At 36.9% G+C, this 13,609-nt stretch overlaps 1 protein-coding gene across 2 annotated transcripts in view; it reads left to right on the top strand.

Annotated features, from left to right (window-relative positions):
- DSC3 (desmocollin 3) overlaps positions 1-13,609 on the top strand; it is a 47,226-nt gene that overhangs the window by 14,450 nt on the left and 19,167 nt on the right. For both annotated transcript variants that reach the window (XM_039254440.1, XM_039254441.1), the window contains exons 4-9: positions 687-806; positions 4,312-4,467; positions 5,704-5,848; positions 8,961-9,127; positions 10,851-10,985; positions 11,373-11,558. In XM_039254440.1, coding sequence (XP_039110371.1) covers positions 687-806; positions 4,312-4,467; positions 5,704-5,848; positions 8,961-9,127; positions 10,851-10,985; positions 11,373-11,558 — 909 coding nt within the window. The remainder of the gene's footprint in view (positions 1-686; positions 807-4,311; positions 4,468-5,703; positions 5,849-8,960; positions 9,128-10,850; positions 10,986-11,372; positions 11,559-13,609) is intronic.

Genomic DNA, 13,609 nt, shown 5'->3' with positions numbered 1-13,609 from the left:
ATTTAAGTTTAAATACAGTAAAACCTTGGTTTGTGAGCCTAATTTGTTCTAGAAATACACTTGTAATCCAAAGCACTTGCATATCAAAGGAAATTTCAAGAACTGTTGGTTCAGTTTGTGATCATGTGACAGCCGGCGTCACGTACTACTTGTATTGCAAGACATTGCTCGTTTATCAAGTTAAAATTTATTAGAAATCTTTGCTCATATAACAAGTTATTTACTCACAATCCAAGGTTTTGCTGTAGTCAGCGTATGGCTAGAGCTACCATATTGGAGAGTGCGGATGGGAGTGATAAGGGAAAGAAGCACGTGCATTTTCTTGCTTTGGTTCTCCTGAGAGTGTGACAGGTAAGGGCTGTCAGTAAATTGTTATCAAGAGGACATGTTCACTATGTCTATGCGGGAGAGAAGAAAAACTAAGAGTGCATTGCTGATTTTCCTAACCTGAAAGTATGGTCAGTGTTAGAAAGATACACAAAATGAAATTCTTCAGTTTATGAAACCTTTAAACTGTGGATGCATTCTTTCTTACTCACCTAATGCAAAAAGACCTTAAAAAAGGCTTTAAAAGACTCCTGAGACTGAGCCTCCAGGGAGGCATTAGGTTTATGGACCGTCCACTCTTTTGCAGCAACGTCGGCTGTGATACTTTTACTTATTTAATTTTCTTTCTCTAAACTCAGGTGCTGAGGAAAAGACATGCCAAAGAAGCCGTTCTCAGGCGTTCCAAGAGGAGATGGGCCCCTATTCCCTGCTCAATGCAAGAGAATTCGTTGGGCCCTTTCCCTTTGTTTCTTCAGCAAGTAGGTTTTACGTAAACTTCTTTCTGATTGGGAGGGTTTTAATTCCCAGAGCCTGTAGTTCAGGCTTTACAACTCTTTAGACATTTAAAAATAAACAGATTCAGGGGCATCTGGGTGGCTCAGTTGGTTAAGCGTCCAACTTCGGCTAGGGTCATGATCTCACGGTTTGTGAGTTCGAGCCCCACATCAGGCTCTGTGCTGACAGCTGGGAGCCTGGAGCCTGCTTTGGATTCTCTGTCTCCTTCTCTCTCTGCCCTTCCCCTGCTCACTCTCTCTCTCTCAAATAAATAAACATTAAAAAATAAAAAAAAAAAACAGATTCAATTGAAGATTTTCATGAAGTATACTAAACGTGAGTAAAATGAGAAAAACCACTAAAAATCTAATTATTATATGAGAAAGAATGCAGCCATTAAAAGATCTTTATTAGTTTGTTCATTCATTTAGCAGTTACTTATTGAGCACCTACTATGTCCCATGGAAGGCACTGCTCTAAGTATGACACTAGAAATAAACTTAGCCATATCCTTGCTCTCATGTAGGTTATTCTAGTGAGGAAGACGGGGTAAGCAAATGGTTATAATACTGAGTGATGGGTGCTGTGGTAGAGATGGTTTGGGTGATCTAAGAATTCATGGAGTCAGCACCAAGTCCTGAGATGGAATGTGCTACAAATCAAGGAAAGACTTAGAGGAGGAGACGTCAGAGCTTGGACCTGAAGGATGGGAAAGCGTCGTGCAGGTAAATAATCGTAGAAGAAGAGGGAGGTGCAGAGGAGAGGGCGAGCTCCTTAGAGGAGTCCTTCTATTTATGATGGGGCTGGAGCAGGGAGATGAGGCAGAGGACACAGGTAGACAGATGGTAAACTCCCTGTTAGGGAGTTTAACTTTTTCCTGAAGCCAAGGAGAAGTTTTCAACCAGGTCAGGTTTACTTTTCATAAAGATCTACGTGGAACACATACAATGAAAGTGGTCGCTGAAGTAGGGCTGTGGTTTGGTGCTTGCTTCTTTCTATTATTGTGGCTGATGTTTCATTCCAATAGTGGGACCATTTGTTGATGTTTTTAACTGCCCTTCCAGTGTCTTTCACACTTTTTAAAAAATTCTCCATTGCTAGATCTTATTTCTTCTTTTCAAATTTTGTTTATACATACATATATATATATAAATATATACATTTATATATATATATATAAATAATGTTTATTTACTTATTTTTGAGAGAGAGAGCACAAGAGGGGTAAGGGGCAGAGGGAGAGAGAGAATCCCAAGCAGGCCCCATGCTGTCAGCACAGAGCCCAATGAAACGCTCAATCCCACAAACTGTGAAATCATAACCTGAGCCAAAATCAAGAGTCGGTCAGATGCTTAACCAATTGAGCCACCCAGTCACCCCTCAAATATTGTATTTTAAGCACTGATGAGGCATATTAAGACATGATTTCTGATTACCAAATTTGTACTGATCATAGCTCATTTTAGCCCTTGCATTGCTAAGCTGGTCACCGCTTCTCAGTCTCATTTCCTTGACATGTGTACACTTGCCTAGCTGACCCTTCCGTCTTCCTCCAAGTACTTTCTTCCCTTGACTTCTAGGACATCACTCACCTAATTGTCCACTTACCTCCCTAGCCACTCGTTCATACTGTGTTTTACTAGTTCTTCCTCATTCCCATGTTTTCCCTTCCCCAAACTTTGGAGAGCTCCAGGCTCAGCCCATGAACCTTGTCTCTTGTTTATTTATATTCGCTGCCTTGATAATCTCATCCAGTCTCATAGCTTTGAGTACTGCTATCTATTAGAGACTTAAGACTTCATATTTCTTGGACAGACTGCCTAATTGTTATTTCTACTTGAAAGCTTAATGTATATTTAACACTTAACATATGTGGGGGAAAAAAAGTTTGGGTTTTCTCCTAAAAACACCTGACCATCTCAATTAATGGGCACCTTCATTCTTTCAGTTGTTGGGTCCTTAGAGTCGGTTTGGTGAGGTTTTAGTTGTAGAGAACATATGTCTCTCTAAGTAGTTAACAGACAGCGATTTATTACAACATATAAGCCATATATAGAATTGTTGTGGGGACTGAAGAAACAAACTTTAGGTTGAACTTTCGGGAATGAGTCTCCAAGCTACACTGCAGAATCCACAACCAAGGGGCATACATGCTGTTTCCTCCATGATGGGGCAGCAAATAATTCAGGAACCAAAGTGTCACTGAGTGGCTTATGCCTGACAGAGATTTATTTTATGTGAAAGTATGATCTGGTAAAGATATTTAATAAAAATTCGCAAGGGACCTTGACTTTTTTTTTTTTTTTTTTAACTTGGCCGTCTCTGCAAGATAGCTCCTCAGTGTGTACAGATGGGGAAACCCATTCCTTCACTTTCTAGACACAGTTTAGGTCTTGCATATGTTATTTTTGGTTATATCCCATTAATGGCATTTTCATGTGGCCATACCTTATTGTAAGGGAGCCTAGGAAATATCTTTCTTTTGGGCAATCTTATAGTCACCTATAAATTCTAGTGTAAAGACATGGGCAGAATAGATCTTAGGGGATATCAGCACCCTTTGACATAGTGTCATCTTCATGCCATGCATCCAGCCCTTCAACAGATCCTGTTGGCTGTACCTTCAAATTATATACAGAATCTAAGCACTTCTCACCATCTCTACCACTACCATCCTGTCTAACAAACCATCATCACTCCCATGAATTCTTGCAATAACCAAGTGGTCTTCCTGCTTCTTCACTTACCACCTATCCACCCACCCACCCACCGTCCCACATTTAGTCCTAACAAAACACTAAGTATTACCTTTTTAAAATATAAATTACATAATATTACTCTTGTCTAAAGTTTCCAATGTCTTCCCACCTGTCTATAAGGAAAAGTCAACAGCCTTGGAATCCCTTATATGATGTGGCCTCGTCTCCTGCTTCTTGCTGACTACTGACTTTCCCCACTCCAATCACAGTGGCCTCTTTGCTGCACCTTGAACACTCCAAGCACAGTGTTAACCTCCTCCCTTTGTACTTTATGTCTCCTCTGCCAGGAAGAGTCTTCCTTGTTTATTCGCATTTGTCCTTCTTTTAATTTTTGCCAGTTCCCATTCCTGAGGAACATTCAAATTAGCTCTTCCTTTCACCAGTATATGAGAGTCCCTGTTGACCCAGCTCCTGCCAACAATGGGTATTATTGTCCTTTCCTCTCTGCCAAATCTCTAGATGGGAAGTTATGGTTTATTGTTTTTAATTAGATTTTCTTTGGTTACTCTTTATGTTGAACATTATTTTCATTATACTGAGCAGTTTAAAAAAATCTTTTGCCAAATGCTTCTGACTGTTTTGTGTGCTGATGAAGTGGTAAATGTGATTATTATTTTATCAAAGTGTCTTTAAAATAAAAAGATATACATCCATAAGTCACATTAAAAAGATAGTATTTTAACAGATTTTTGATTTAAAATTTTTACATCTGTGTTTTTTTCCCTCTTAGGTTCAATCTGATGCAGCACAGAACTATACCATCTTCTACTCAATAAGTGGGCATGGAGTTGACCAAGAACCTTTAAATTTGTTTTTCATAGAAAGAGACACTGGAAATCTGTATTGTACCCGACCTGTGGATCGTGAAGAATATGAAGTTTTTGATGTAAGAGTTTTACTGATATATATGACTTTAAATGATTGAACTGTGTTTCTTCTGATATTCTGTGGACTCTTTTCTGTCTTTCTGCATTCTCTTCTTAGAGTCAAAGAAATAGGTTGTGCAGTATTTTAAAATATTTGATTTGTTCTTTATCTTAACTTCTGTTAGGTAAGCCTAAAATGAAGCAAAGAGGTTTAGTTGTATTTGGATGTATATTCTAGTATATTTCCACGAGTTGGTTTTGTTTATGAGGGACTTTCTCTTTCTGCTCATGCTACAATTTCCTCTCTCCAGGATGTGGGCACAGTTGATAAGAAGGGTCTTCTTCTCTTCTTATTCTTTTTTATTTTCTTTTATTTATTTTTTTGTTTTTCCTTCTTTCCACTTGTGTGATTCTCTGACCATTACTGGGAACTAGATAAGGAAGCAAAAGTGGGAAACCAAATCCAAACAAGGTTAATAAGCCAGACTCCTGATATTGATGAGCTTACAGTCAATGGGGAATAACTCAGACAATTTTCAGTATTACTATGGTTAAGTTCTCTGAGGTCACGTGGTCATCCCTGTGGTGCAGGGGGACCACATATGTTTCTCCATAGGAAAGAGGGATTCTCTTCCTAGAAGGAGGAAGAGATGCTGGTAAGCAAATGTGACTGATGTCCACCACATAACATTTCTTAACAAAAGTTTTAACTCCGTGTTGTAATCACATGCTGAATAGAAATACATTCTACTTGACATTACATTGCCCTTTGATTTCTTAGCAATGCGGAAACTGGTAAATGCATTTTGTTAGAAAAACTCTATAAATATGTGATTTATGAAGTAAATAAAAGGGCTTTGTTAGTTACAGATGGAAAATCATGGTTTTATTTAGATGATGTAGTAGGATTTTCCCAACTGCAACGAGTTTAATTGTTGTCCCCAATGTAACTTCCTGACTGTGGAAAGAATAAGGACTATAATCTGAGTCTAATGGACAGAATTCTCGCTGACTTGGCTGTACTATGGAGTTTTATTCAAAGAGTAGCCATTTCTACCAAATACTGGATGCTCTTTACTGCACTTAAAGTGTTTTTCCTTTTGATGCTTTGATGATTGAAAGAGAACTGAATAGAAATTCTTAGTGGTTGGCTATCCAAAAGATTTGCAAAGAAGGTAGCAGATAAAGCATAGTGTTCCCTCTTGCTAGAATCTTGTGTTAATGGACTATTGATCTTGTTTTTTCCTGTTTCACAGTTGATTGCCTATGCCTCAACTGCAGACGGGTATTCAGCAGACATACCTCTTCCGCTGCCCATCAGAGTGGAGGATGAAAATGACAACCACCCTATTTTCACAGAAGCTATTTATAATTTTGAAGTTCCAGAAAGTAGCAGACTTGGTAAGATAACTTTTTAAAATTGAACTTTTTTGTGTGTGTGCTTTCTTTTACCATTTGTATTTTTTCTTTTAGGAAATGTATGTGGATTTCCTTTGCTCTTACGTTTCTTGATGTTTATCCTGCTCCTAACTGTTTTTTTTAATCTACTTAAAAATGCTCTTTACATATTAAGGATAATAACCTATTGTCCCATTGTAAATATTTTCCCAGGGTATTATTGCTTTCCAATTTTATTAGTGCTACTTTTTGAGGTACAGAGGTTCAGGACTTCTATTTAGTTAAATCAATCCTTATTCTTTTCAGACTTTATAGTAAGAGAACTTCTAAAAGTAAAATGTATTATGCTAAATATGTTTGTGTACATTTTTTTGAGGTATTGGGTTTTTTATACTCAAGACCAGATTATCCTGAGGTGATATTGAACCGGTATATATTTACCAGAATACATTTAATCCTGTCACAGCCAGAGTGTAACCTACAGAATATTACAGGAATCTGGTCTTGTCTCTATGATACCAATTAATTATAAAAGCAGGTAACAGTTATTTAAGCTTGGAATCATATTTAATTTATATACTTTATATCACTTTATCATTTTATGGGTTTATCATTATCCTCTCCTCCAAGAGAGGACATATAGGATAGAATTACAATAAAATTAAAATTAATATTGATATTTTTATTAGGTTTTATTTCAGGAGGTGTTAAGTGACATCTACTGAAAACACAATTTTTTAAAGCTCTTATCATCTTTTTTCTTAAAACTGCTACTTTACTACTTCCAATTTAGAATGAATCCAGGGATAACTTTAGAGAAACTTACATCACATGTTCTAAAACACTTGCTAAGACATGGAAAACCAGAGTGTTCAGGTTCGTTGGCCCCGATGTCTTCTGAGACTTGCAACATGGAAAGTAGCCATTCACAATAAAGTTGAAAGAGTGTGGACTCATTCATAAAGGATGACTTTGCTAACTTGCCTATTAAAGTTTCTAGTAGTTACTCAGATCTTCAGTACATTTTTATACCTGCTGTTTCCCTTTATATTTCACTTTGATAATTTGATGTCATAGATGTTAGCCTCTTTATTACTCATATGGTACAATTAAAAAAATAAAAATGGTTGGTTTGGAGTTTAAGAAACCTAGTTTTTGATTTGGGGTCTGTTATTAATTTACTGTGGGAAATGGTGGAAGTCCCTTTGAGTTCCCTGACCTGTAAAAGGAGTTAATTACATTAGATGACCTATAATATTTTTAGCTTTAGAGTGACTATGACTCTGGTTCAGTTTTTTTTTCAAAGGGATTATTGATTTCAAAGTCTTTCTTGAGAATTTTGTTTTCTACGATAGTGACAGATGAGAATCAAGGGCAAGTACTTTGATGCCCAGATGAACCCAAGTTCCTTTAAGCAAATCACACAAGAAGGTTCGGACCAGTTTGGGCTGTGATACTCTGAAATACTGGATGTTCTTTGAGTTTGCATTAACTCACACACAGAATTTGGGACAGTGGGTGCTCAACTAATATTTAAGTATAGTGCTCATGAAAAGGGGTTTTGAAGTCAGGATTTTTGAGGATTTTCTGTGATAACTAAAACAGTTTTTTTTTTTTAACTTTTTTTAGTGTTTATTTTTAAGAGAGAGAGAGGGAGAAGGAGAGATAGAGTGCAAGCTGGGAGGTCAGAGAGAGAGGGAGACAGAATCAAAGCAGGGTTAAGGCTCTGATATGTCAGCACAGAGCCTGAGACAGGGCTCAAACGCACCAACCGTGAAATCATTACCTGAGCTGAAGTTGGATGCTTAACCGACTGACCCACACAGGCACCCCAGTAAAACAGTTTTTAATCCAGAGAATTAACAGTGTTTGTGTCCTGTCAGTAAAATTGCAGGAAGAAAATATTCTGCCTTAAAAAGGTTAGGAACTTTTTCTCTATGTAAACATAGATGAATAGCATTTGTTCTCTCATAATATGATAATTACTTCATATCTTCATATTGATCCACTGCAAAGTTTTGTCATTATTTGTGAATCTATAACTGGACATTCTCTAAAATGTTTATATATATGTGTATATATATGTATTTGTTTATTTACATACACACATACAAATTTTAAACACCTATTACAGTGAAAAATATTTGAAACTATTATTTTCTGGTATTAATTGGTTTTTATTTTCTTCAAATACAGTATTTCAGCAAACGTGTGTGTGTGTGTGTGTGTGTGTGTGTGTGTATGTGAATATGTGTGTGACTGTATATGTCTATGTATTTGTTCCTCAGACCAGCCCTACACACTGGGTATGGGCAAAGTGGATCTATGTATTACATTTTCATTGGCATTGGAACACTGACCTTACACTTGACAATACCACCTGTTTGTACTCGTTGATACATATAATCCTTTACTTGAGCAATATTCTTACATTCCATACAGATGAGAAATATTAATAGCTCCAAATGAAGAAACAATTGACCTAAATTCTCTCCGAAGGGTGAATGGTTTGAAATCCCCTCCTGAGGATTAAGTGGGGCTGAGGGCTGTGCAGTTTGGATACTAAGTGGGTGAAAGCATAATGAAATATGTCAAAGACTAGCACAAAAAAGAAAAAATCCTGGAATGGAGACTAGAGTGTGAAAGGTCAAGTCTTGGCCACTTATACAGTTATACCCCAAGTCAGTCTCGATTTATCTATTAATCAGAAATTCAGTTAAAAATCTGATTTACTTAGGAAACACGATTTCTCTCTCCAGCTCAGTTTGGTATTGCAGTATGTGGGAATATGTGTTGAAATTATTCTTGATGGCCATTTACATAAGTTTTTAGTAATTTCTTATCAAACATTTTTAACTGTGAGAAAAGTAGAAGTATACCTCGTTACTAGAGCCTCATAGTGTTTTATGTTGTAAATTTGAAGTCCTCTTCATTGGTGCTATTGAAAGATGGAACACCTCTCGTAAGAAATCCATATAAAATTAGATTTCCGCTATCATTGCTAAAATTTGAAAGGCGACGATACTCCTAAATATGTTTTGCAGTTCTGGAAATTAAAGACTCTTTTCTTTTCTTTTCTTTCTTTTTTCTTTTCTTCTTTTGGTAAAACATGTAGGTACTACAGTGGGAGTGGTTTGTGCCACAGACAAAGATGAACCGGACACAATGCATACACGCCTGAAGTATAGCATTTTGGAGCAGACCCCGAAGTCTCCAGGGCTCTTCTCTGTGCATCCGAGGACAGGTGTCATCACCACAGTCGCTCATTATTTGGACAGAGAGGTAGCCCTCTACTCCTTAGAATATCATTTGGCTGGGGGCTTAGACCCCCTACTCCATTTACTGTAGTTTGCTCTCCCATGGACTTAGGAGTTTCTGTTCTCTTTTATTTCGGTGTAAGACAATAAAAATTCCCAGCCATGTTATGTTTTCTGTTTTAAATATTACTTCTATTTCCTTATGTAGGGAAAGCCATTGGAATAGAAAAACAGATCGATTGGTATTTAGAAGGAGACACAGCCTGTAAGATACAGATTTGTAGGCACACCCAGGTTTGCTTTCCCTGACCAAAAAATGTCAACAAGGGGTGCCTGGGTGGCTCAGTGAGTTGAATATCATACTCTTGATCTCAGCTCAGGTCATGATCTCACAGGTTTGTGAGTCGGAGCCCGGCATTGGGCTCTGTGCTGATAGTGCGGAGTCTGCTTGGCATTCTGTCTCCCTCTCTCTTTGTCCTCACCCTGTTTTCTCTCTCTCTCTCAAAATAAATAACCTTAAATTAAGAAAAGTCAACAGGAATTTTGGGAGAACAGCCACAAAGTCTGTTGTGGGAATAACACGGAAATAAAGAAATGAACAAAGGAGATATAAAAACAAAACCAGTGCATTTAAAGGAAGAAGCAGCAGAGTATCCGAGAGTGGAGCCTATAGGAGGAGCATCTCAGGGTGAAAATGTTGGTTTCCAGAAAATGGAAAAAAGTAAAGAAACAAAACAAAACAAAACCGAAGGAGTGGCTAAAGAATAGTAAGAAGAGAAAGTTAGCAGAGAGGACTGTTCCACAAACTAATCAATTTTACCATCACCATCACACATCCAAGTGTCTTCTGTACATTTCTCCTCAGATTTCCCATAGGGACATAAAATTCAGTATGTGCCAGACACAACTCATTCTTTTGGGCCATTTTTGCTCACCCCACTAGAGCTCACTTCCTCAGAGAACAGGCTGTCCTTCTGCTTTTGCTACATTGGTTGATGATATACCCTCTGCTTATCCAAATAGGACACCTGAGCATCACTCTCAACTCTCTCCTTTCTCTTAAATTTTATATAGAATTTACCATCACATCCTACTAAATGCTAACTCCCAAGTAACTTTGCTGTCACCCTTACTCTCTGCCCTCATTGCCACTGCCTCAGATTTGGATCATGTATCTTAGACTATTTCAGACTTTTTAACTGATTTCCTATTTTTTAAGTTTGCTTATTTTGAGACAGATAGACAGACAGTGGGGGAGGGGCAGAGCAAGAGGGAGAGAGAGAGAATCCCAAGCAGGATCTGTGCTTTCAGTGGCTCAATCTCACAAACTGTGAGATCATGACCTGAGCTGAAACCAAGAGTCAGATGCTTAACTGACTCAGCCACGCAAATGCCTCTAACTGATTTCTTTGAATTTCTGCTCAGTTTACTGCAAATCATGCTGAATCTTTTAAAGAATATTCTTCCTGAAACTCAAATATTCTTATTTTGTGCTCCCCTTATGACTGTTGTAAAACTTTTCCCTATTACCTGATAATTAAAATAGAAGTGTAAATTCTTTGTATGACTCTTTGTAATTTAACCTCTGTCTACTTTTTCAACTTATCCCAATGCTTAAAGTGTATACAAATAAGAAATCAGATAAAAGCATGGATACACATAAATGGAAGACTGCACAACGAAGGTTTCATTTATAAGTTGGAGCAAATGTTTTCAAACAAATAATTAAATTTTTGCTTTGTTTTCAGACTGTAGATAAGTACTCACTGATAATGAAAGTACAAGACATGGATGGTCAAGTATTTGGATTGATAAGTACATCAACTTGCATCATAACAATAAAAGATTCAAATGACAATGCACCCACTTTCAAACAAAATACTGTAAGCATAATATCAAAATCTGTCTCTACTTGTTGTCATTTGTTATTTAATATAAATGAATAAAATATGTGTCATGCTTTGAAGAATGTATGTTTATTTTATGAATAAGATTAAAGTTTGAACAGCTGACATATAAATCTCCTTTATTAATTCATAGTAGTGTTTTATCTCCTTGTTAGAGACAAGTAACATTTGTCTTCATTTATAACAAATTTCTTTATTTCAAAGATAATCCTTAATGAAACAACAGTCTTTGTGATTCATGGCTTTAAAATAAACTAGGTAAAAATGATAAGAACCAATACTTTTGGAGTGGAAGAAATATTTTACTTTCTTTGTAAAAGTTCTCTTTATAAAGTAAGTTTTTAATGAGCTTTTCTGTTTCAGTATGAAGCATCAGTAGAGGAAAATGCATACAATGTGGAGATCTTACGAATATCTGTAGAAGATAAGGATTTAATTAACACTGCCAACTGGAGAGCCAATTTTACCATTTTGAAGGGCAATGAGAATGGACATTTCAAAATCAGCACAGACAGAGAAACTAATGAAGGTGTTTTGTATGTCGTAAAGGTACAGTAATAAAGAATACTTGACAATTTGGCAAGTTAGCAAGTTCTCTTCTAATGGTTTAATCAACTAAATAGTTTCAGATTAAAGAATCCACAAGATGGAATAGAGCTTCCTCTGTTTAGTGCAACTGTTCGTGTCAAATGCTGTCTTTCTTCCATAATTTTGTTGCCAGTCATTAGTCATCTAGCTTCTGCTTGAACATTCTCAGTTCTAAGGGTCTCCATTGGCAGCTTATTCTATATTTGGAAAGCTCTGATTCTCAGAAGTCCTTACTTCTACTGTCCCCTAATAATTCTCCTTGTATCCCATGTCTGGGCTCTGTCTCTAATGGTCTGGGTCCAATCTCTAATCCTATACAGAAGAAGTATAATTCTTTTGAAAAGGTTGCTATGTCCATTTGGAGCTTATTTTCTCTAGGATAAATATTCTTAACTCCTTTAACTATTCCTTACATGATATAATTCAGAAACCCATAGTCTTCACTCATTCTCTTTCTGGAATATATACCTGGTTGTATCTTATCCTTTATAGGTGATTTTGAGGGTGAAATATAGTGTTATATCAGACAGTATATATCTTTATTCTATATACTGTGGTTTTGGTTGCACTGTTTCATTCTTGGGTCCATGTTATGAGGGCAGAAAAGGCCCTATTTGGGAAGGACCCTTGGTTTTATATTTGTAACCCAGAACAAGAAAGAAAATTGTCCTATGATCAGGTAAAGGAGTCATCCATTGAATAAAGCAAATTTTCCTGCCAACAACAATATGGTGGAAACTTTGATACATCAATATCTATTTGTAGTTACTTCCTCCTTAAAAATTTCCAGAGATTATGTAATAAACCTTGGCAAGTTCTATCCAGATGTGAATAGTCAAATTATATTTGTTCCAGATGACTTTCAACATCAAACTTCCCTCTATTTCAGTTTTCTATAATATGATCTGCTCAAATTGAATACTAAAAACAACCACTTAAGAAAAATGAAGCTTTATAATTGATAGTAGTAGGAAGGGAAATAAGCAGGTGGTACTGGTCATATTTTCTTTGTATTGGCCCAACTTAATCTGGTCTTCATTTGGACTCTCCAGAAAGCAGAACACAAGGCAAGGACCTCAGTGAAGGAAAATATTTAGGAAGGAGATCCTAGAAAGTCAGAGTAAAAATGGAAAATTAAGACCAGAAAGAACAAAAAGCCAATCAAGTCTGTATTATTGACTTAGTCACCTCTGGTGTTCAATCATGCAATGAACCATGTAGAATGTACTTCAGAATTATCTTCTCAAAAACTGGTACCCGGGGCATTTGTCCATCAGCTCCCATTGTTGATACCCATGCATCACTGGTTGAAGGTTGCCTCCAGGGAATCTCAGCTCTCCGGCACTTCTGGGCGTGGCTGTGCCTGCTCAAGAGAGGTCCCTGGGTTTGGAGCAAACTTTGAATCTGAAGAGCTGAATCTTGGTGTGCTTGAGATGTGAATCTATCAGTGTAAATGAGGGAGGTGTTCACCAGAGCTGCAGCTGATCCAGGTCGTCTGAGGGTCTGTGGTGTGTAATTCTGTTGAAAACAGCTGCTATGCATCAGTTTCCAAAGCTGGATAAACAATTTGCCTCAAAATTGATGTGATTGGCAACAGATGTTTTGTAAAAGATTTCTCCTGGACACCTTCCTCTGCACACCCCTCACCCCTGCCTTGACTCCTTTCTAGAAATGAGTCAAAGGAATAGTTTGAGATCCGAGATAGGTAGATTATGCCAACTGCAGTAGCTCAAGTCAAAGACCCATCCTCAGATCTTCTGGAGTGCTCTGTACTACTGCTTCATTAGAAGGCTACTCCTCATTTCTCTCTCCTTCAAGGCCATTATTAAAGACCCATTATTTAAAAAAAAAAACTCAATATTTATCTTGGTTTGAGAGGCAAAATTTAAGTAATTCTAGGAATTAAATTTTTATTGAGTTTTTTTGACCAATACAAAATGAATTTTAGTAAACTTTAAAAAAAAATCATAGTACGTCAACACATTCCATTTTTTTCATAGAGTGGATTTTTT

The sequence above is a fragment of the Hyaena hyaena genome, unplaced genomic scaffold (assembly GCF_003009895.1).
Source record: "Hyaena hyaena isolate Hyena2069 unplaced genomic scaffold, ASM300989v1 scaffold_490, whole genome shotgun sequence".
In the NCBI taxonomy this organism is placed as follows: domain Eukaryota; kingdom Metazoa; phylum Chordata; class Mammalia; order Carnivora; family Hyaenidae; genus Hyaena; species Hyaena hyaena.
Note: the sequence above shows the minus strand (reverse complement) of the source record. Positions and strands in the feature narration are given on the sequence as shown.